Raw genomic sequence first — 23,222 nt, 5'->3', positions numbered from 1 at the left:
AATTTTGAGCTCCCTTGCGGCCATATGTTGAGGACTAGCTGTATACCTCTAGCATATGAAACCAGAGACAAAATAGAAGAAAATCCAAATTGCTTTTCAATTTGGGCATGGAGATCATATGTAAAACAAGAGACAAATAACCAGAGGAACTACTTGTATTGGTTACTCCTTGACGTAAGACACACACTGTCGTTGCATGGTGGCTTTGTAATTTCCTTCCATTCCTCCCTCCTTCCCCTTTTCCTTCCTTCCCTCCCTTTCTTTCCTCTTTCTCTGTCTTCCCTCCTTTCCTTTTTCCTTCCCTCCCTCCCTCCCTTTCCTCCCTCTTTCTTGTCTTCCCTCCTTCCCTTTTTCCTTCCTTCCTTCCTTCCTCTTTCTCTGTCTTCCCTCCTTCCCCTTTTCCTTCCTTCCTTCCTTCCTTCCTCTTTCTCTGTCTTCCCCTTTTCCTTCCTTTTCCTTCCTTCCTTCCTTCCTTCCTTCCTTCCTTCCTTCCTTCCTTCCTTCCTTCCTCTTTCTCTATCTTCCCTTTTCCTTCCTTCCTTCCTTCCTTCCTTCCTTCCTTCCTTCCTTCCTTCCTTCCTTCCTTCCTTCCTTCCTTCCTTCCTTCCTTCCTTCCTCCCTCCCCCTCCCTCCCTCCCTCCCTCCCCCTCTTCTCTTGTTCCACCAAGATGGCTTCATTTGAAATTACCCAGATTTCAGACACGGCATTGATTTTTATCTTGACACCTGTTAGAATCAATTCTTTCTTTTATTGCCAATTCCCAGAGATTGGGGGAGGGGAGGGAAGGAAAGGGGAGGGGAAGGGGGGGGCACGAGGAATGACAGCTCTGCTCAAACAGGGAATCAAGTGCTCCTGAGTGCTTTTACCAAGCAACACCTTACCAATTGAAGCCTCTCACCTGTTCCTCCTTTAATTGGGTTGCTGTCTTCAGAAAGGAGATGAAAGTTGCAGGTTGGATGTTTTGATGCCCGTGTCTCCAAGGACCATTTTAGAGCATCTCTTCATTGTTCCGCAGGTTACAAGCTCATTTGTTTCACATTTCATGTCACGTCTGTGATGGGAGGAGGCGGCCATCCCGCCAAAACGTTGGACCGGTGCACTCAAGATCTGCGCAAGGTTCTGGTTTTCGCTGGACGATTCGGAGAGTGTTGAGCCCTTCGCAATTGGCAGAAGATACGGCATTAACTCCTCCCTGAAGACACCAGACAAGTCACTCCAAAAGACACCAGTGGCGTCTGCCTCTTGGTGGAGGTGGTACAAACCTCCTTGCTTTTATTTTAATTGCTTGATTCTGCTTGCCTCTTTAAAGACTATGCGGTCGGTATAAAAACGATGTTGAGACTCTGGAAAAGAGTGCAGAGAAGAGCAATAAAGATGATTAGCGGACTGGAGGCTAAAACATACAGAGAACGGTTGCAGAACTGGGCCTGGCCAGTCTAGGGAAGAGAAGGACCAGGGGTGACAGGATAGCATCTTCCAATATTTGGGGGGGCTGTCACAGAGAGGAGGAAGGGGTCAAGCTATTTTCTAAAGCACCCGAAGGCCAGACAAGGAACAATGGATGGAAACTGATCAAGGAGAGATTCAACCTTGGATAAAAGGAGAAACTTTCTGACTGTGAGAACAACCAGTGGAACAGAAGTTGCCTTCGAACGTTGTGGGAGCTTCATCCCTGGGGGCTTTCAAGAAGAGACTGGACTGCCATTGGTCAGGGCATGATGCAGGGTCTCCTGCTTGGGTGGTGGGGTTGTACTAGATGACCTACAAGGTCTCTTCCAACTCGGTTAACCCAATCTAATCGAAGGGAAGGAACCCGAGATCACACGTCTGCTCTTTGCTGGTCAAACTCCCTTGAATCTTGGAAGCTTCAAGCCACCCAGGAAAATAGGACAGAGACATCTTACAAGGCCTCCGTGGTGCTCTCTGAGCTCAGCCTTCCAGGATTGTATTTTTATTTTTAATGACTTGGAGTGTGCAGCATCTATGCAGGAAGAGAGTCCAGTGTTGAAACTAGCAAATTCTATTTACAAGAAGTCCTCCACAGTTCATTTAGTGACCGTCCCAATGTCACGATGGCCCTGGAAACAAGATTTTTCCCCGACCATTTTATTTTTCCAGAATCCCCAGGGTCCTGTGATCCAAATCCAGAGGCTTGGCTCATAGTTACGACCATTGCTGGCTCATAGTTACAACCATTGACCAAGGACACGTGGGCCCCTTTTTTGCGACCGTTTGCGACGAGTGAAGTCAGTGGGGAAGCCGGATTTGCTTAACAACCGTGTCGCTTTCTGAGTAACGGCTGCTATTCTCTTAAGAGGCGTGGCGAGAAAGCTGGTAAAACGGGGCAAAGTGCACTTAGGGTCTCGCTGAACGACAGAAACGTTGGGCGGAATGGGGGTCGTTTGTCGAGGACTCCTTGCATTTGGGCTCTAAACAGAGAAAGGCAATAAGATTGCAATGCCTGTTATCCAGACAGCCCATTTTTCTAACTCTTTGTCTGTTGTGACACACCCACCCACCCTCCTGATGACTTCCTGGTCCGCAGAGAAGGCGAGAGAATAAGGAGAAGCTGCCATGATTTAACCTGGCTTTTGAATCAATCACACGCTAGCAGCCGTCCAGAAAGAGAGCGCAGGAAAGACTCAAATTGGCCCTTCAGGGCTCGTAGCTTCATTTCATTTCATTTCATTCCTTTTATTTCATTTCTTCCTCCTGTTTGTATCCCTCTCATCGTCTAATTGACTCACGGCACTTCATTTGCTCCAGAGGAACCTAATTCAAGATCCATATTCACTCCTAAATAAAATAAAAAGGTTCCTTGTTTATTTTTTTTCCCCCCTGAATCATCCGGAGGCTCGTGGGTTGAAATAAAGCTCACCGCCGACACCTCGAAGCCTTTTTCCCCCTGTACCAAATATCTCATTCTGGTCTCACCTGCCACTTCAGCATTTCACGCGGCCAGGAATCGACGTAGGCACTCACCTTGCTAAAAATAATCGCCGGTGGAATTTCGTGGCTCTGGAATAGGTGTGGAGGGGAATATTAATCTTAGGAGTTGAGGACGGCAGCGGACCTACAGGGAATGAAGCTGGTTGGAGAGGCCTGTTGAGGTTCCTCAGGATTTAGATCCTGCATAAAGTTGGCTTGCCCTCAGAAGTTGTGGCTGATCCATCCCTGGAGGGTTTTAAGAAGAGACTAGGCAGACTCTTGTCTGGAATGGCAGGGGTGTCAGGGCTGCCTCGGCTCAGCCCCTCGGAAAGGAAAACCCTGGATTCCATAGATGTAGAGGAAAAGCACTTTTACTAGGAAAGAACTGAATGCAGCAAAGGTCAGGCAAGATCTGAAGCGAAATGCATGCGAAAAAAACACATTGAGATCAACCCCAGAGCTCACCCTCCTCTAGTGAGGCACCCAGAGTTCAATCATTGGCCTGGAAGATGCTGGAAGAAAGTCTCCGTGCTCCTCTTCCATACATGCTGATCTTGGGAGGGTTGGCCTTGAAGATGGTAAACAACCCAAGATGGCCTCCTCATCGCTTCTCGGAAATTCCATTTCCACCTCCTGAACACTCCCCTTCCCAAATACTCAATGCTTCCTTCCCCACACACACCGCTTCCATGGCAGCTGGCAGCAAGCTTGAAAGAAAGCGAAAATGCAGGCTGACAGTAGGGTCTTACGCTCAAGCAGGGGGTTAGTCTAGAAGATCTCCAAGGTCCCTTCCAAACTGTGTTATTCTGTTATTTTTACGTGCCCTGCTAAGGTTATGGAATGATCTGATATTCGGTACCTTCCCAAGTCTGGGTTGAGTTGAAGATTTAAAAAATAGTTGGGAAGTTGGAAGAATTAATGGCCCGAGTGCTTGTTTCTCCTTCTGTCTGGTTCCAAACTTGGTATTAGCAAGTGATGAAACCAATATTGATGTTGGTTGAGAGCAAGTCTGTATAACACTTGATTGCCTTCAGACTCTCGGCTTGTGAGAGACAGCTTAAATTATGGCTGGGGGCTCCGTCCACGTCCTCTTCCCCCAATCTCTTGCCACCCGCTTGGTTACTGACACCTTACTGCAGGCAGCATTGATTTTTCCTTCATCCCTATAAAAGTTTGTCGCATGGATATTACTCACCGCTCAGATCTTTACAGCTCATAAAAAAAATAATAATCTCAGGTTACGGAAAGACACGAAGTTTTAGGAGTTCCTGGGTAGTGGCACCTTATGCACCCTAAAACTCCATCCACTTTGGGAGAATTGAAAACCACGGAGCTTAAGAGGGGAAGGGGAAGTTTAAATGATCGAAACCATAGGGGACTGTAGGAAAAGAGCAGGCAAAGCTGGAGGAAGGAGTCAAATGTGTCATTAGCTTAGAATCCTTGCGTTGCCATAAATGATCTAGGTCCAGCTCCCTTTAATTCTGTGGACTTTCATCAGGTACGAACTTTAATTGACTTGGTTCTTATCTGGAAGCTTGAGCAATACATCCTTCTGAATTGCAACTTAGCATATGGTCTTGATCCGGGGGCCATGTTCTTCCATATTCTTTCCCTGTCTCCATTTAAGGCTCAATGGAGTAGCATCAGTGCAATGGTTGGCTTTTCTTTGCTTGGGTCTTGGGTGGCGAGAGCATGCCGTTGTCCTCCAGCCCAGACCTCTCTTGAAATTGCTTGGCTGAGCCCTATCCTGCCAACTCTCTCCTTCCCTGCTCATCCCTCCTCGAAGGGAAGTGGGAACTTGAATTCTGGATGGAAAGGAGCAATCAAATCATGACTGCTCAACCAAGCGAGAAGCAAACGCTTCTCGAGAGTGCTCAATTAGTCTTCATTTCTTCAAGCAGTCCTTGTGTTTACAAGGCCAACGATGGGCTGGTGAAGTAGTTTGCTACGCAAATGCAGCCCGCCTTCCTGCACTCCTTTGCTCGTCAGAGAGGGAGGCAGAATTGAGATCCTTCAGGTCCCACGGCTGATTCAAGGAAGATTTGTTTTGAAACCAGAGGCTCTTTGATGTAATGGTCTTTATATGCTTCCGAAGGAACTTGGTGTGGCTGTGTCATGCCCCTGTCGGAATCTGACTCAGAGGGGGAGGCCGAGCAGCTGGCAGGGAGTGGGAGTGTGGCTCCGTTGGCTGTGGAAGAAACTGGGGAAGAGCAAAGTCCAGTTGGGCAGAGCAGGGGAGAGGTAAAACAAGGGAGAGAGAATTCAGGGGAAGACCCAGGCCCACCCCCTCTTCATCCTAGGGCAGGCAGGGAGGAACGGAGAAGGGAGCAACGTGAGTTGCTTGGCTTATGGGGAGGAAAGGGCCCTGATTCCCTTCATTAGCTGCAGCTGGGAACACAGTGTTTAAAAAAGACAAGCTGTGCGCAACAAGTTGTTGGGAGCAAACATGAATTTATCTTGTATCATCATGGCTTATCTGGGTTCCTGGCGTCTTCCCAACTGTGTGAGTTTTGCCGTGCTTTGAAGTCTGCAATTCTTTCTCCTGCCCTGCCAAGTTAATTACCACAACTTGGCTTGTTTGGATTTTTAGTTACAGTTTGTATGTACTTTGTTTTCGGACTGAACTTCCTCCGCTTAAAGGCTGTTCTCAGGAGAGTTTTTTCTCCAGCCGAAGGTAGCTTGGACACTGGGAGCAAAGTTGTTTGATTGTGTTGCCTTTGTGCCACGCCCTGGGTCATCACAGGTTGGGACAACTTCTAGTGTGCTTACAACTGGTTGATGGAGTGAAGAACTCTGGTAACTGCTCAGAAACATCGGTCCGTATGAAATGGCGTGGAAAGTAAGCAACTTGGCCTTGAAAATTGCGAACATTAAATGATGTACAATAATTTACTTCACCATTGCAAGATGCTTCTCTTTAGTAGACCCCATGACATTTCCCAAAATATTATCTTAGCTGGAGACAATTGCCTTCCTCCTCTTTATCACACCCGTTAGAGAAGGTTGCAAAACCACACAGTACTGCATATTGTTAGGATTTTCTCTGATCCTGGATTGAAAATACGCTTCTGGAGATTGCTTGCACTCTTCTTTGTTTGTCTAGTACGAGATATTTTTTATGACTTTTCTCTTGCCTAACCTGCTTTTCAAATCCGTCAAGATTGTTTTGCAAGGAGCTGTAGATTCCAATCTGAGTAAGATGCTGATAGAACAGATTCCTTTTTTTAAACAAAATAATTCCTGTATTTCAATTTTCAAACACTTAGGGCCCTGGCTGAAAGATGATTTTCTGCAATAACTTTACGGCAGGAGCGTCTTAGGCTTGGCAACTTGGAAGATGCTGGCTGGGGAATTCTGGGAGTTGAAGTCAGCAAGTTTTAACACTGCCAAGCTTGCACTCATCTGCTTTAGGGTCTCAGGTGATAGATTAGAATGGACAAAACACACGACACCATTCCCTGTGCTAATGTAATAGACTATTGCCGTGATGGCAAACCTATGGCAAGCATGTCACAGGTGGCATTTGTGCAGGGATGCAAGCCCTAGCCAAACTTACCTGCACTGCGCATGCATGTGCCTCCCAGATTGTTTGCAGGCCGTTTGAGGCCGTTTTCACCCTCCCAGAGGCTCGAGGGAAGCCTCTGCAGCCTCAGGAGGCCGAAAAACGGGCCTTCTGGAAATACCCGGTGCTGAAATGGGCCCATTTTTCAGCCTCCCGAGGCTGCAGAGGCCTCCTCGAGCCTCTGGGAGGGCGAAAATGGCCTCAAACAGCCTGAAAATTAGCTGGAAGGGACGCGCATGCACAGTGCAGGTAAGGGGGCTGGGCAGGGGGTGTTGCATGCACATGCACGGGGGGGTGGGGCACATTGCATTGTGGGTGCTGGCATGCACGCGCTTTCGGCACACCACAACAAAAAGGTTTGCCATCACTGGACTATTGTATGGTAGTCCTTGACTTACACCAACAGCTCATTTAGCAACCGAAATTACAATGGCACCGACAAAAAAGTGATTTATGACCGTTTTACACACAACCTTTGCACCATCCCCCCAAATCCAGACATTCAGACAAACTGACTCATATTTACGACGGTCCTTAAGTCGCGGTGATCCCCTTTTGCGACCTCCAGAATAAGCAGAAAAGCCTATGGGGAATGCCAGATACCTCTTGACAAAACGCCTCCCCAAAACGAGGCGAAAAACTCACTTTAACCAAGCGTCTCGCTCGGTCCCCGGAATGTCAGGTTCCAAGTGTGGTTTTGCCCGCCTGCAATGAAATTTCATCCTTTCAAGGTGTCCTTCCGGTCAGCCTATCTACACTTATCCCGTGTGTGTGTGTGTGTGTGTGTGTGTGTGTCACACACACACACACACACAGAGCAGCTGCACAAGCCATCCTCTCTCCAGCTTTGAGAATTAAAACAGGCTGCATGGCAACACGGGCTGGTCTCAATCAGTATGCACTGATGCAAACAGGCAGGCGGTTGGAACGAAAGCACCTTGGCTAAAAGATTAGGTTGATGAGGACTAATTACAAATTATCAGAAGCTAAAAATACCCAGCAGGGGATTAGAGGATTGTTGGGGGGGGGGGTGTTTAGGGGTGTGTGTGTGTGTGTGTGTGTGTGTGTGTGTGTGCATTTTAAAGAAGGAATATAAACAGCGGCACAAGCAAGGCAGGGAGATGTCTCTCCGCAGACTCTTCCAAGGGAAGGGTTTGTTTTGATGGACGCATTGAGGTTTGCGTGTTTGTCCTTTCAATGAATACCTTGGCACATTTTATTTGAGGGGCTGCCACAAAGAAAGGAGCATGTGTGTGTGTGTGTGTGTCAGATTATTCTCCAAAGCACCAGACAAGAAACAACAGGTGGAAGCTAACCAAAGAGAGGAGCAACCTGGAATTAAGGAGAAACTTTCTAACAGTGAGGACAATTAACCAGCGGTACTGCTTGCCACCAGAAATTGTGGGTGCTCCATCGGTGGATGTTTTTAAGAAGAGACTGGACGGTCACTTACCTTAGTATAGGTTCTCCTGCTTGAGCAAGGGGTTGGACTAGAAGACCTCCAAGGTCCCTTCCAATCCTATTCTATTCTACTGTACTGTACTCTACTTTATTCTACTCTACTCTATTCTATTCTCAATGCTATTCCCTATTCTATTCTATTCTATTCTATTCTATTCTATTCTCAATCCTATTCCCTATTCTGTTCCACTCTACTCTACCCTACCCTACCCTACCCTACCCTACCCTACCCTGTTATCAAATGGTTACTCCTGTATTCTGCACCAGCAGGTTACAGCTAATAATTAAGAAGGTGAGACCCTCTGCAGAACAGACCCTTGGGAATACAGTAGATATTTCAGTTATTTCTGAAATTAGGCTTCCAATAAACCAGTCCTTGAAGTCATATTTGTCCAGGAGATTACTAGACAGTTAAGATCTCTTTCCTCCAGGAAGCTGGAATTGAAATGGCACTGAAAAAAAGGTGACCTGTGATTATTTTCCGCACTTAACATTCATTGCAGCATCCTGATGGGCACTTGATATTCATATTACCATATGTGGTGGACGTGTCCACAAGCGAAAAAATATTGGACAAAAATGCATACCTGGTTGGAAAAAATGACAAAGCGGCATATAGACAGGAAACCAGAAATAGTCTTACTGGGCATTCTACCAGAAAAATATGATAAAGGGACTATATACTTGATTTTACATGTACTAACCGCAGCTAGAATTGTATATGCTCAACAACGGAAGCGTGATAAGATCCCGACAGATGAGAATGTAATTAAGAAAATGGCAGAATGGGCAGAAATGGATAGATGAACACTTACTATTAAAGGCAAAGAAGAAACTAAATGCTTTTTGATGTGGGACTCATGTTATAGATGGCTAGACAATAAAAACAGAAGTTAGAAAAAGAAGGGGCATAAATAGGATAAATGTTAAGTGGGGCAAAGCTCTCTTTAACAACGTTCTCCCCTAAGCAACAGACAATTTGGGCTCAATTGGGGTCGTAAGTCGAGGACAACCTGTGTATCTTGTTGCTTACTCAGTTGTTCTCGCAGTGGTTTCCTTAGCACAGAACAAAATTGTGGGAAGCAATAAGGGCCAGAGTTTTGATTCGATATTTCTTGTTGCCTTTGATTTTCTATTTCTTTAAAAGAAAACACACATTTTTCTGGTCTTGCGTCGTTCTTTCTTGTGGTTGGGTTTCGTTTCCTCCCCACCTAGACAATGTTTACCTTTCCTGGGTTGTGTTGTCCCTTCTGTCAGTTAAACCCTTCATAATAAGAATTCCTCCCACGTTAACCATGGATCTTAGGGAAGATTTGCTGTGTTGACCGGCTGTCTCCACATCTCGTACGGCCTAAGAGAAATGATAAATAAAATAAAAAATAAAGGAGAAGGAGAAGCGGAGATGCATGAGAGCGACCAGAGAATGAATGAAAAAGCTTCTGGTCACTGTAAAAGGGGAATTGCTCGGTTTCCAATTCTGCAGTACATCCAAGAACGCCATTTTCTTCCAAGCTGAATTCCCTTCTGAAAGGACACCAGTTGAACCCCTAGTTTGTGAGACCAGCGCATAAAAATGCCCCATCACCTCTTCGCTTGCCGAAGTGCGTGTTTTATTCGTTCCTGGTCTCCTGATTTAATCTGGGGCAAATTCTTACAACGTCATCTGTGTCGAGGAACGTGCAGGTCTCCCTTTGATGCTAAATAATAACATGGTTTAATAGTAGCTACAGGCGGACTAATAAAAAAAATGAGTGTCTCCTCTTTTGAGTGGCAAAAAAACCCCCAAAAAACAGGCAGTGTGATAATTTCATCGGATTAGTGTCTGTTGAAATTGAAGGAAGGTTTAATCATTTTTCTCAAGCCGCGATGCCGGGGTAGGAAGGAAACCTTCTGAATCACGTAGAAAATTAGATAAGAATGCTAATATTACAGTCACTTCGGGTGAGATGTTCAGTCACTTTAGCGCACCACACTGTGGTTGACAAAAAGGCCTTTTGTTACTTCCATCCCTTCTTCTTTTATCAGTTGCTCACAATAGTTAAACGAGGCTTTCTGTCCAAGCTCTGTTCTTAGAAGCCAGCGTAGACGTTGACTTGCAGGTCGTAGAATCGATGTTGTACAATGTTGATAAACCACCAGTTTTTCTGGAGGGTCTTCACGAGGAATTGAAGTTGGCCAACAGTCAATTGGGAGTCCTCAAATTACAACCCTTGGTAACCAAAAGTTACAACCCCCCAAAGGTGCCCAAAGGACAACCCAAAAGTCCTGTTGCCTCTTGAAAAAGCACCTTCCATCTCAGCATTGAAGATGGGATTAAGATACCTCATTTTGCTGCAGCCTGCTCTGTCCTCACCAGGTGTTAGAGTCTCAGCTGAGGTTGGCCGACAGTAAACTGGAAGTCCTCAAATTACAACCCTTTGTATCCAAAAGCTACAATCCCAGAGGTGCTTTTTTTCCCAAGAGGCAACTAGACTTCCTGGTTTTCCTTCGAAGACATTTCGCTTCTCATCCAAGCAGCTTCTTCAGCTCTGATAGGATGGTGTGGAAGGGAAGGTTTTATACTCCCTGCAGACAGCTGGTCCTTTGCATCCTTTTAGAGAGTTGTTAAGGCCACCTGGTCTTAATCTGCAATATTTTTTCCTCTGGAAATCCATTCCTACTTCCCACACCATTCAGAGCTGAAGAAGCTTCTGGGATGAGAAGCAAAACACCTTCAGAGAAAAAAAAACAGAAAGTCCAGTTGCCTTTTGAAAAATTAAGCACCTTTGGGACAACCAAGAGGACCTGGATGATGGAGAACCTTCATAGAGAACAAGTTACAACAGCACTCAGAACTGTTATAAATATATGCCGGTTGCCAAGTGTCCAGATTTTGATGAGATGATTATGGGAATATTGCAACGGTTGTCATGTGAGGATCGTTTTTAAGTCACTTTTCTCCGTGTGTATCTTCAAACGGTTCCCAGTTGAGTGATTGGAAGTTGGAAGCTTTCCTGGAACTCTTTGTCAACAGACTGACGGACTCCGGAGAGGAAGAGCTCAGGAACCTCAACTCATGATCGTTATATTGATCCTGCTTCCACTAAGAGTACTTAGAGATTGGGATTTTGCCCCAGAGTTCTTCTCTTTAGCATTCCACTTTACGTTCAAGATGGGCTTAGTTCTTTGAATGAAGATAACTTTTTTTTCTATCTTAAAAAGAGAGAGAGAGAGAGAGAGAAAAAATTACATTCCTGGAGGCTGCCTTTGAATAGCTCAGACAGAGCAAAGCTGCTTTTGCGTTTGCAGAAAGTCTGATAAGATCATTGTATTTCCCTCTGCAAATGCAGCGTCGGAGTCTTTCCTAATGAGTTTCTAGCTCTGTCTGACAAGTAAATTCAATCCCCCAGTTTGCAGAGGGAAAGAGAAATGAAGAGAGAGGGAGAGGGAGAGGGAGATATTTTTTTCTTTTTTTTCTTTAAAAGCCAACCTCGGGATTTGAGAAGATGGTTGCTCGGACACCAGTTTGTTTATGGGTAGTTTTCCCATCCCGGTTTTGGATTGGGTTCTTCCACCGGTGCTTCTCACCACTGTTAAAAGATCCTTTACGACTGAATACAGGTAGTTCTTGACTTACGACCACAATTGAGCACAACATTTAGGTTGCTAAGTGAGAAACTCGTTAAGTGAGTGTTGCCCCATTTTAAGACTTCTCTTGAGGGTGCTTCATCCCTGGAAGCTTTCAAGTAGTGTGATGCGCCGGGGCGTGGCACAAAAATAACGAAGTCATCAAAGTAGAATAAATTCCCTTTAATGCCTCCAACTTGTCTCCCAATGTCCAATTATCCTTGGCTGGAGATCAGACTCTTCAAAAAACAGTCTACAAATGGAGTAAATGCAGTCCGAACCCAAAGTAAAGATAATTAAAAATAGAAAAACCAAGACAAACCACACTGAGGTCATTAACATGGCAGGCCAGGATGATAAATTGCAGACTTCCAACAGATAACACAGCACCCACAGTTGGGAGGATGCCAAAACCCAGATAAGCCTAAATGCTTATCCTGTTGGTTGTGAGAACTGGATTGTTTTGTTTTGTTTTAATCCGGCCTTGATTACTTTTATAAGTAACTCCAGGGGGTGGATGTATCTAAGAAGGATCCTTCTCCTACTTGTTCCCATAATAATAACCCTGTGTGGTGGGTCAGCTGAGAGAACAGCTGGTTAGTTAGAACTGTTAGGAGGCGTCTCCTTGGTTCTAGGTTGCTTAACTTCTTGATCAGTTTCCATCACTAACCCTAACCCTACATCACTTCAGACAAATGGTTATCCAACATCTTTTTTAAAACCTCCAGTGTTGGAGCATTTACAACTTCTGGAGGCAGGTTGTTCCACTGATGAATTGTTCTGACTGTCAGAAAATTCCTCCTTAGTTCTAAGTTGCTTCTCTCCTTGATGAGTTTCCGTCCGTTGCTTCTTGTCCTGCCTTCAGGTGCTTTGGAGAATAGCTTGACTCCCTCTTCTTTGGGGCAGCCCTTCAAATATTGGAGACTACTATCCTGCACCTCCGGTCCTTCCTTACGCTAGACTAGCCAAACCCAAATCCTGCAAACTGTTCTTCCTATGTTTTAGTCTCCAGGCCTTTAACCATCTTAGCTGTTCTTCTCTGCACTTTTTCCAAAGTCTCAACATCTTTTTTTGTGATTTGTGGTGACCAAAACTGGATAGGCAACCCATTTCTCAGGGCCCACCGGAAGAAAAAAATTAGCCTGCTGGTGGAAGATTTAACCTTGCCTCTTCCAGCCTCTTCCTCTTTTTTTTTTCTCCCTCCCATCCAAACCAGGTGTTACTTCTGCGCGGCCTGGAATTAAACATTGCAGGGTGGAATTAAGGGGTTGGTCATGTCGTACTGCAGCAATAGAAGAACGAGCAAAAGAAAGAAAGGAAAAAAACCCAGAATTGTAGTCACGCTCCGATGCGGTGCCTGCATGTCCAGCCCATGGAAGGTGGTTTATATTTCCTGGATTATTTTGTGTATCTTCTTGAAATCGCCCTCCGATGAAATTCTGGCGCTTCCACCCATCCCTCCAGGCTATCAGCACAGAGTAATTTTGGTCCCCAGAGGAGGAAAATGTGTGTCCTGGCATACAAAACAGACTCCGAGAGGCAAGGAGGCGCGCAGCTCCTGACGAGGAGCTGAGATAAGGGCAGGAAAAGAAACGAAACGACAGCAGAATCTGCCTAAGTGAGATGCATTGGCGGTCAGACCCAATAAGGCTAAAGAGATGTAAAGTTTGAGATCGGAGGCCTCTGAAGCAGTTGTAAGGAGCTCGCCAGGTCCTTTCTGATGCAAAATCGAGGTGGAGGTAAACGGAAATAATCCGGCCGTCCTTACTGCCCCTCCAGCCCATTTGCAAACTTCTTAGCAGCCCATTGATCATCTCTAAGAGGCTTTGGATCGGTGGATATCGAACTAAAGTCACGAGGAAGAGAACCACGGCTTGGGTACTGATGGAAATAAAAGGTCAGCCGCATTCGAAGGCACAGATTTGGTCTGGAAAGATCTGGCGGTGGGAAGGAGGGATCTTGAAGAACGTCTTTTCGGGAGGAAGAACCTGCCCTGGGCCGCCTTATCAGCTTGTTGTCTTGTCCAAGGGGCTTTGGCCTTGAACTGTGGCAGGAGAGAATCTCAGCTTTGAGCATCGATTGAAATAAAAAGTCAACATTCGACGGCAAAGACTAGATCTTGAAGGGTCCAACGGTGGGAAGGAAGGATCTTGAAGAAGGTGCTTTGGGGAAGGAGAAGGACCAGAACTGGATCCTATTTATGACTTCTTATAAGCGTGGTGGTGCGGTGGTCAGAGTGCAGTACTGCAGGCTCCTTCTGCTGAGTGCCAGCTGCCTGCAATTTGGCAGTTCGAATCTCACCAGGCTCAAAGTTGACTCAGCCTTCCGTCCTTCCGAGGGGGGTAAAATGAGGACCTTTGGTTCTGGCTTCTTCTGCCCATTGTGGCCCCTGCCCACCACCATTTTTATTTTTAAATTTTTACTATAGTATACATTACAAGAGCAAATAGAAGGATGCAGAGGGGAAGGGAAGAATAAAGCATTAACTTCAAACCTCAACTTTTTATTTTTCCATAATAGTATAAACCAGTCATTTCTATAACGACAAATCAATCTAATCGGGAAAACTCGAAAACATCGTTTTCGTTTCCTCCCCCCACCTCAAGCACAAAGTCCAGGTGCAGTTTCCAAGTAGATGTTCTGACCTGAGGCTTCCCAAAAACACGAAGCAGACTCCGCATCCCAATACAACCCCTTTTATTTCGGTTAAAGGGAATTCCCCTCCAACCGTCTTCCAAGAGATTTCGCGACTACAGACCTTTATCAGGTCTTGGAGAGCTGCCAGGCCGATACCTTCCAAACGCCACGCTGTAGCCGACAATACTTGGCAAGGAGTCAGGAACAGATCTTCACCCTAATGAACTGAACTATTTGTCTCCTGCAAACCCCACTCCCCTTTCCTTCCTCTTTTATTCCCTCTGGGAGGGGCCATTCACCATCCACCTGTGGCTTTACTCCCGAGTCGATCCTTGTTCCTTAACTGTTCCCTTTGTCTGGCAGCTCTGTACATGCGCCCATTGGGAACAGGCTCCAGCTGTTCTTTTTCCCCACTGATCTCGGACCCCAAAGGCAGCTGATGACTGTCGGACTCCCTGGTCCCATCTCTGCCTCTGATGCAGAGTCCTTATCAGAGCTTTCCTCAGACTCCAAGACTGGCCCAGGTTCCTCCCCAACCTCCTCACTGTCCGAGTCTGCTGCCAGCTCCGCTGGCTGCTGGCAGGCCACAACAGAAGAAACAAAAGTACACATGTTCTTTTCTTTGATCCAAATGGTCAATTTAGCCATCTCTGCCAACCCCCGGATCTTCTGGCACCGAAGGCGCCTCTGTCTGGTCCACAACGTGGCTCCTCCGAAGCCAAGAGTCCCTTTAAGTGCTTGTTACGTTGTGCCTCTCATCTGCTTCACGCACAAGACCTGATTTTGAAAATGGCAGGTCCCCGAAGAGCCGCCGCATCTCCACGAGCCCATGACCCAGTTTTGCAGGTTCTCTTGCGAGCTGCTTGGGGTAAATGTCATCCATGTCAGAGAAGCCTGTTCTGGAAGCTACGCTAGCAATATTTAACTACGGGGGTGGAGTGGTAGAAGGTGCCCAGTCCTCTGAGCCAAGCTATGTAAATGGCTTTTCTCTGAACTGCCCCCAAAGTGCCTTTTTTTTCCAAGAGGCAACTGGACTTTCTGGTTTGTATTTGAAGGCATTTCGCTTCTCATCCAAGAAGCTTCTTCAGCTCTCTTTTAAATGTCTACGGAGATGCTCAGTCCTCCAGGTCCTAGTTGTCCCAAAGGAGCTTTTTCAAGAGGCAACTGGACTTTCTGGTTCTTTCCTTGACTCATCCCAGAAGCTTCTTCTGTTCAGAAAGTTTTTCATTTCCCACCATCCTGTCAGAGCTGAAGAAGCTTCTTGGATGAGAAGCAAAAAGGTCTTCAAAGAAAAACAAGGAAGTCCGGAATTTACCCCATGTCCTATCAGGCTACCACCAGACCAGTTGACCGCTGAAAGCTGAAATTCTCTAGTGAACATCTGTATTTCCAGAATGGTTTTTCTCCTCATCATCTCTTGGTTGATAGCGATAGTCAGTAGCCTTCAGGCACAAGATTTCTCCCCTGTCTCACTTCTCTGGAAGAGAGCTGTTTTTCCATGTGTGAAAACGCTCCTTCCCACGAGTTGGCATTTTTCACAGCTTTCAAGGAGAATCCCAAGAAGCTTCTTCCTTTATGTATCCTCTAAGCTTCGTCCAACAGCTGGAAGCGCAGAAGACTGCTGTGGCCGAATTGCCCACGCGTGTGCTGCGGCATTTCTCTGTGAGTTGGACATCTGCAAAGGTGGTCATCCGGTGATGTACCAGTTGTGTGGACCGGAGGTTCTACAGGCCATCTTGTTTTCCTCTCGCTGTGAATCAGGAAGGGTGGGTGGGTGGGTTTTGAAAGGGAAGGGATGAATCTGTCCTATTTTGTGAGATGTTCACTGTTAGGCATGGAGCCTTTGAAATCTGGCCTTAAATATTTCTTTCCTGCGCAATCTCATTATCTTCCTCCTAAAACCATTCAGTTTCCTTTGTTACACAAAACCCAGAAGTCTTGGCATGACTCAGTTTCTCTCTTCAATCTTGAACTCTTCAGCTCTATAAGATCCCCAGTTTCGTGCTTTGGAGAGCTCTCATCTGGATGTGAAGGCTGCTCTTTATTCGTACAACAAAGGCTGTGATGATCGTGAATGAGTAAAAATATCTATATCCCTTAGCAAGAGAAGGGTGAATGCCAGCTGTATTGTACGAAGGAAACTATTCCTCATCTTGCGTTGTCTTGAGAACGTCGGGTATTCACGAAGTAGGAGGACCTACTTGGAATGTCCACCTACCTTCCTCCTATCACTGCTAGGAATGTGGAAGGCACAGTAGAGGGCTACAATTCAGCCCCACAAAGCATTGCCAGGCACAGTTTTGGGGGTTCAGAGGAGACTCTGGTGACCTCTCGGCTGAGCACTAGGCCCTAGGATGTTCCTTCTGACATTTTTAATCTGACAATGACTCGTAGTTGACTCCTACGAAGCAAAATTGCACCAGACCAAACGATTCTGAAATTATTCTCCACTTTGAGGTCTTATTATTTGAAAGTCCTTTTCGATTTTATATATATATATGTGTGTGTGCGTGTGTGTGCGTGTGTGTGCGTGTATACACACACACACACACATATATATATGTTATTCAGCTTTGTTCGGGTATTTTCCCACGTCATTATAGTTGTGCTTTTAAAGTTGCAGCAACGTTTCAGCAGAATCTCATCTGCCATCATCAGGCTTCTGTATTGTGTTTGTCTGTGAGTCAGACTTTCACAGTTGTTTTTACAGTCTGACTCACAGACGAACACAATACCGAAGCCTGATGATGGCAGATGAGATTCTGCCGAAATGTTGCTGCAACTTTAAAAGCACAATTATAATGACGTGGGAAAATACCTGAACAAAGCTGAATAACATACATGTAAGTACCCATGAAAACTTAAGAAAACAAATCTATATCTCCAAGAAGCACAAAGCCGAAGACACAATCCTGAAGATGACGAATGAGACTTCATCGAAACATTGCCTAGATACTTCGAATTTTACGCGGGAGAAAACCCGAATAACCAAAGATCCACATACAAATACCCGCGAAAACCTCATATGTATATATATATATATATGTATATGTATCTGGATGTTGTGTGTGTGTGCGTGTGTATGTGTGTATATATATATACCTTTGAGATTTCTAAGGAATATTTAACCCTCCAAAACGGGTCTTTCTCCATCCAACTTCTAAAATACAAAATAACTTCATTCCTAAAGTTTGTGACCAAAGAGTGAAAACCACAGCAAAATCCCAGATAAGATTTGAGTTCCCCCCACTTTTTTTTGCAGATGCTGACGATTTTTTGCTTCCAAATTCATCATGACCTCCTAGGATCTGGAGATCTTAGCTGCCAGAATTAGACAGGTGAAAATTTACCTGGTTCTGTTTGAAGAGAGTGGGTTGGTTTGCTGCTGTCAGTCCTGACGGACGACAGCCTGTTATCTGACAACTAGTTATCAAAAATCTGTCTTTGTCCCTCGAATCTCCTTGGCAGGTCCTCTTCTGTGTGTGGAGGCACCAATTAAGACCTCCAGAGCAGAGGCCACAAGTTAGCGGCGACCCCTTTGGCACTTAGGTCACTTCTGCTATCATGTCTGTCTCTCTCCTTTCCATCGTAGTTCTTAAGAGCCCTGGATAGTGTGCTCTAATATTTATCCCTCCCTTCTTCATTAAGACTGAATTTTTCTACGTGTCTATTTACAGTTTATAATACTGGCTCCAATTAATCTGTATTGAATGTCCTCTGGCCTACAGGGCAAACTCAAGTCCCTGTGGACAGTAGGAATAGATTTGGATTCATCTTCCAATGACCTTCCTTCTTTTCATTAAACAAGAATAAGAGTTGGAAGGGACCTTGGAGGCCTTCTAGTCTGACCCCTGTCAAGCAGAAGATCTATATTGTTTCAGACCAATAGCTGTCCAAAAGAAAGCTCCAGTGGTGGAGCACCCACAGCTTCTGAAGGCAATTGGTTCCCCTGGTTAATTCTTCTCACAGTCAGGAAATTTCTCCTTAGTTCTAGGTTGGTCCTATCCTTGATTCGCTTCCATCTGTTGCTTCCTGTCCTGCCTTTGGGTCCTTTGGAGAAGAAGTTGACCCCACCCCCCACCCCTTCTCTGTGGCAGCCCCTTAGATATTGGAACACTGCTAGTCCTTCTTTGCATTAAACTAGACAGTTAGCCTCTTCCTACTCAATACTTAAGCCAATGCTGGCTTTGAAAAACCTCTTCCAGAGTTGAAATATTGGGTAGTAGACCAAGGTCTTCAGGAGAACGCAAAGCTTCAACCCTGAATTGTATCTTCAAGCTTGGTTGGAAGACTTTGGTGACAGCATCCCTTCTCTGGGTGAAACCGAGATTTCCTACCAGTTAACCCTGACCCAAGTTGTTGGGCGAGCTAGTTTACGTATTTGCCTAGAATTGAGTCAACCCAGTTAATTGTTCAGCCCCCACAATGTTGTCTTCAGACATTCTCTTCTCTTCTGAATGCCATAACCAAGTGATGCAATCATAAATACCGTCAATGAGTCATTAACGATCAGAAAACTCGAGCGTGTGAATTTTCTGTGACTCACCAGGCCCAATTTTCAAGTAATGGCTGGAAATAAATGATTGGATGTAATCAGATCATTACGATAGTTTTTTTTTTTTTTTAAGCGAAGACGATGGAACAACTCCATTAAAAATAATCATCTGGGGCTCATTTGAAGAAAGTTTCCTGAGGATCAAACAGTCACTTCAAAGGAACTTTTGCCAAAGGAGAAAGTGTTACGCGAGTTTGATTATACAGCGAGAGATTTGGCTGCCGGTGATATCGCAATGTCTTGTGTTTTGATGATGGCATTAAGCTGTTTTTCCAGGTCAGCTCACAGTTTTCCTGCATCTACTGCTTAATTCAAGAGCTGTCTCTCTTCATTATGGACATGTGCCTCCAGAAGTCCAAGATCAATTGCCAATTATGCGGTTTAAAATGGTGAAAATGAAAAATACTTGTAAGGGCAGCTACAATTTTCTTAGAATAAATTCTGGACTACGGGTCTTATCGTTCAGAATCGGTAACTCTAGGAAGACCTTGGTGTAAATGGGTTGGTCATCTGTGGATCCAGCCCTTCTAATGAATCCAGTAGAACTTGAAAAATAAAAAGGTGCAGAATATCTGTAGCTGAGGGTTAAACACGGGGTCAACAAAATAATGTCACACAGACCGATGTCAGGATTTCTTGAGGTCAACAGTTCTTGTGGCCCAGAATTGGATTCAACTCTTTGGATGAATCCAGTAGAACTTGAAAAATAAAAAGGTATACAACTAATAAAGAAGAATATTTATAGCTCAGGGTTGAACTTGGGATCAACCAAGTAATATCACACAGACTAACGTCAAGGTTTCTTGAGTTCAACAGTTCTTCTAGCCCAGAATTGGCAACTGTAGGAAGACCTTCGCCTACATTGGTTGGCCAACTATGGGTTCAACTCTTTGGATGAATCCAGTTACAACGGCACTGAAAAAAAGCGACTTACAATTGGTCCTCTCATTCATGACCATCACATCATCGCCATAGTCACATGATCAAAAGTTGGGTGTTTCGCAACCAATAGCATGCTGGGGTCATGTGATCGCCATTCGAGTCCTTCCCAGCCAGTTTCCGACAAGCACAATCAATGGAGGAAGCCGGATTTGCTTAACGACCACGTGATTCACTCAACAACTGCTGTAATTCGATTCGCAACCAAAGCAAAAAAACAAAAAAGTCATAAAATTGGACGTGGCTTACTTTTCATGGCTTGGCAATGGAAATTCCAGTGCCAATTCTGGTCATAAGGGGAGGATTCTCCGTAGTTCATAAACCGGGGGGATTTCAAAGTCTAAAATAATTCTGTGGTGGTGATCACCCAAAAGTCTGGCTAAATAAATACAAAACAGATGGAAGTTTCATGGGAACTATGGAACATTTCCATCTGTTCGATTACTTTGTTTACATTTGTGGCCTCGGATTGATGCTCTGCGAACGTAGAATGTTAAGTTAGGGTTTTGATTTGTTTCTTTTCACATTCAAAGGAGCCTTTAGATATTGACGCTTCATCAAAGATCTTTTTATAGTTTGCTGCAGCCGCCTAGACGGGGGTGATGTGGTAGCTGAAAATCGGAAGTGAAAATCTGTGCTGAGATACATTAAGACAGGGTGTCAAAACTTTGCTACAAGAATCTTCCCTAGATGGTTCACCTTCTCTTGGGAACAGGCAGATGAGGTTCCATGGAACTTACAACAGTTCGGTCACCGCTTTCCCATGGCCGCATGATGACTCAAGACTAGTTCCCTGCTTGATTCCTCCTTCCCGCCTGGCTGGCATTTCCCCAACACCTAGGGCCGAGGTCTCCAAAGTTGACAACTTGAAGACTTGTGTCGGTTTTGGAAGCCATATTGAGACCAGAGGCTCCCACACAGCCACATTTTGAGCCCAGGGAAGTGGGAGGGGGGAATTTCTTGGAGCGTATGTAGTTAGACATAATAGCATTCTTTTTCTAAGTCAAGGTCATGTTATTTCTGCACCTGGGTGAGGGGAAGTCTCATTGGGATGGATGGTGATTGGGGCATGTGATATGATGATGGGTACAGCGGGTGGATTTGTAGTTTTTACTTATTGCAAGGAAGCCCAGAACTTTCAGATTCGGGATTCCCCAGATGTGCCAGTTTACTATCCAAAATAAAGGGAAGTTTTGAGAAGACGCCTGTCTCGGAGTTCCTGGTTGGAGTGGAGGTTTGCTAGAATGCTGACAACTGGTGGATTTCAACTGGCAAAGCGCTGGCAAAGACTCATTTCTGGTGGAGTTTGGGGGAGAGAAAGAAAGACTTCTGCTGCTCCTGCTGCTTTCCTTGCATGAAGCCAAAAGTCTCTCCTCTCTCTCTCTCTCTCCCCCTGAGAACGGAGCTGGAGACGGGATCCTGCGATCCCAAATAAAGAACAATCGATCAGTAGGAAAACAGGGTGGGGAATTTTCCTGCCAACTTTTGGGGGGATTTTCCCAGAGTCTCTGGTCCGCAGCATTTAAAATGATGAGTTTGGTGGTCCCTGGGGTCCGAAAGGTTGACAACCCCTGTTCTAAAGGACCCATGCAGGGAGATTCTTCCGGGGTCTCTCTGCAAAAAAAATAAATAAATAAGAAGAAGCCCCTCCCCCCCACCAAATTTAACCATGCTGCGTTAGTGGCTCTTTCTTTCCTGAGCTACATTAATGGGAGAAGGGAAGGCTATTGATTTAGCTTGGCTTCTGTGTTGCTTATAAATATGCATGAGGCTTCAGGGCTGTTTAACCGTGCTTTTTAATTCCCCTTGCATTGCTGACTCTCCTCTCTCTCTCTCTCTCTCTCTCTTTCTCTTTCTCTCTCTCTCTCTCTCTCTTTTGCCAGCGCTGCGCTTGCATAGCAAGAGGCCGGGTAAAGACACCCCCCACCCCCCGTGCTGGCAGCTTGGGATGCTTCCAGGGAGGGGGATTAATCCGAAGTCTGAAAGGGACTTCGATTTCTTTGCAGCCTGTAAGCGGTAAAGTGGTGCTAAGGGCAGCCGGCTCTTCTGCCTTGCTGGAACAGCCCTCGCTTAGCAACCGGCAACTGGGTCGCGACGTGGAAAAACACGCAGGCAAGAATAACGAGGCATTTTTTTTATTTTTATTTTTTGCCTTGTTGGAATGACAAGGAGTGCACTCCCTTAGCCACCATGTTTGGCATCGATAGCTTGGTCGCTAAGCGGGAAAGCAGGCAGCCAAAGACTTACGTTAAGGGCATCGGGAAGTTTTGCCTGGCTGGAATGACAGGCGGTCCTCGCTTAGGGACCACGCTTGGGATCGGCAACTCAGTCGCTGAGTGGAAGATCTGCAACCCTTTACAATTTTCCTTCTGCCTTCCTTGCATTCGCTCCACATAGCAAGCCAAAAAAAACAAAAAATGCACGTTGTTTGCGAAGGGGATGCGGCAACCGTCAGTTGGGCAAGCACTTGCCTGAAATGGTATGCTTGAGCGGGGGGTTGGACTAGAAGACCTCCAAGGTCCCATCCAACTCTTGTCACTCTCGAATGCAAAGACTGGACACAACGCTGGGGGGGTTTTGTTTTAGCACTTCCATAACTTCCTTCACAAAACAAGGCAGCCGGTAAGTGAGGACTGCCTGCCAGTGGATCCCCGGGAAACTGTTCTTAACGTTTTGGGAAAAGAAAAAAGAAAAAGAAAAAGAAAGAAACAGTCAATCAGGGTTAAAAGTCTGACCAGATATTAAGCCTTATCTGGCCTTCCTTTGTAAACCTTGCTTGGATTTATCCTGCTAATCCGAAGTGAACTTTCGGGAGGTCAAACTCAGACCGGTTGCAGAAGTGCAGCAGGGAGCATGTTATCTCAAGCAGCCTCTTTGTGCGTAGCCAGGCGTAACACCTGTCCAGATGCTGATAACGGGTTTCATTGCCAGAAGATTCTTTTCTGCGGTTGCAAAGTTTTGGGGACTCGGGCAGACACCCTCCTTCCCTCTAAATCCCCAAACGGGCCCTTTGCTGACCCGTCTTGCCAGCTTCTGAGCCGCTCACCGTAATAAGCTTTCAACAATTATTCCGAGAGGAGATTTGTTATGCTGGGACAGCGTTCGGCAAACCTTTTTTGTTGTGGTGTGCCGAAAGTGCGTTGCGCGCGCGCGATAAGCCAGCAGGCACAATGCAATGCACCCCGCCCACCCCTGTGCATGTGCCTGCATCCCCTCCCCTTACATGCACTGCACATACGCAGCCTCCCAGGTGATTTTGGGTCCATTTGAGGCCGTTTTCACCCTCCCTGGGGCTCGAGGGAAGCCTCTGCAGCCTTTGGAGGCCGAAAAACAGGCCCGTTTCAGCACTTCTGATTTCCACGATTTCCGGATGTCGAAAGTTGCCATCCCAGGTCTCTCTTCCTTAAAAGCACCAGATGGGAGAAGCCCGCTCTGACGCATTTCACAAAATAGCAATTAATTATCTATTCCTAAGGATATGTTTTCCTTGAGGAAAGAAGGAGGAGGAGGAAGAATTTAAAAACAAACAAAAA

General features: G+C 45.7%; 1 protein-coding gene across 5 annotated transcripts in view; it reads left to right on the top strand.

The window, feature by feature from the left end:
• The window catches only part of MAD1L1 (mitotic arrest deficient 1 like 1), a 280,226-nt gene that overhangs the window by 142,095 nt on the left and 114,909 nt on the right, over positions 1-23,222 (top strand). The window contains exon 16 of one of the 5 annotated variants that reach the window (XM_087912884.1): positions 18,824-20,887. The exons of the other annotated variants lie outside the window; for them this stretch is intronic. Coding sequence (XP_087769010.1) covers positions 18,824-18,874 — 51 coding nt within the window. The 3' untranslated portion in view covers positions 18,875-20,887. Of the gene's footprint in view, positions 1-18,823; positions 20,888-23,222 lie in introns of those variants that run through there. 5 annotated transcript variants of the gene reach the window in all.

Source organism: Pseudonaja textilis, chromosome 14, assembly GCF_049901715.1.
Source record: "Pseudonaja textilis isolate UNSWEBS1 chromosome 14, rPseTex1.2, whole genome shotgun sequence".
Lineage (NCBI taxonomy): Eukaryota > Metazoa > Chordata > Lepidosauria > Squamata > Elapidae > Pseudonaja > Pseudonaja textilis.
Note: the sequence above shows the minus strand (reverse complement) of the source record. Positions and strands in the feature narration are given on the sequence as shown.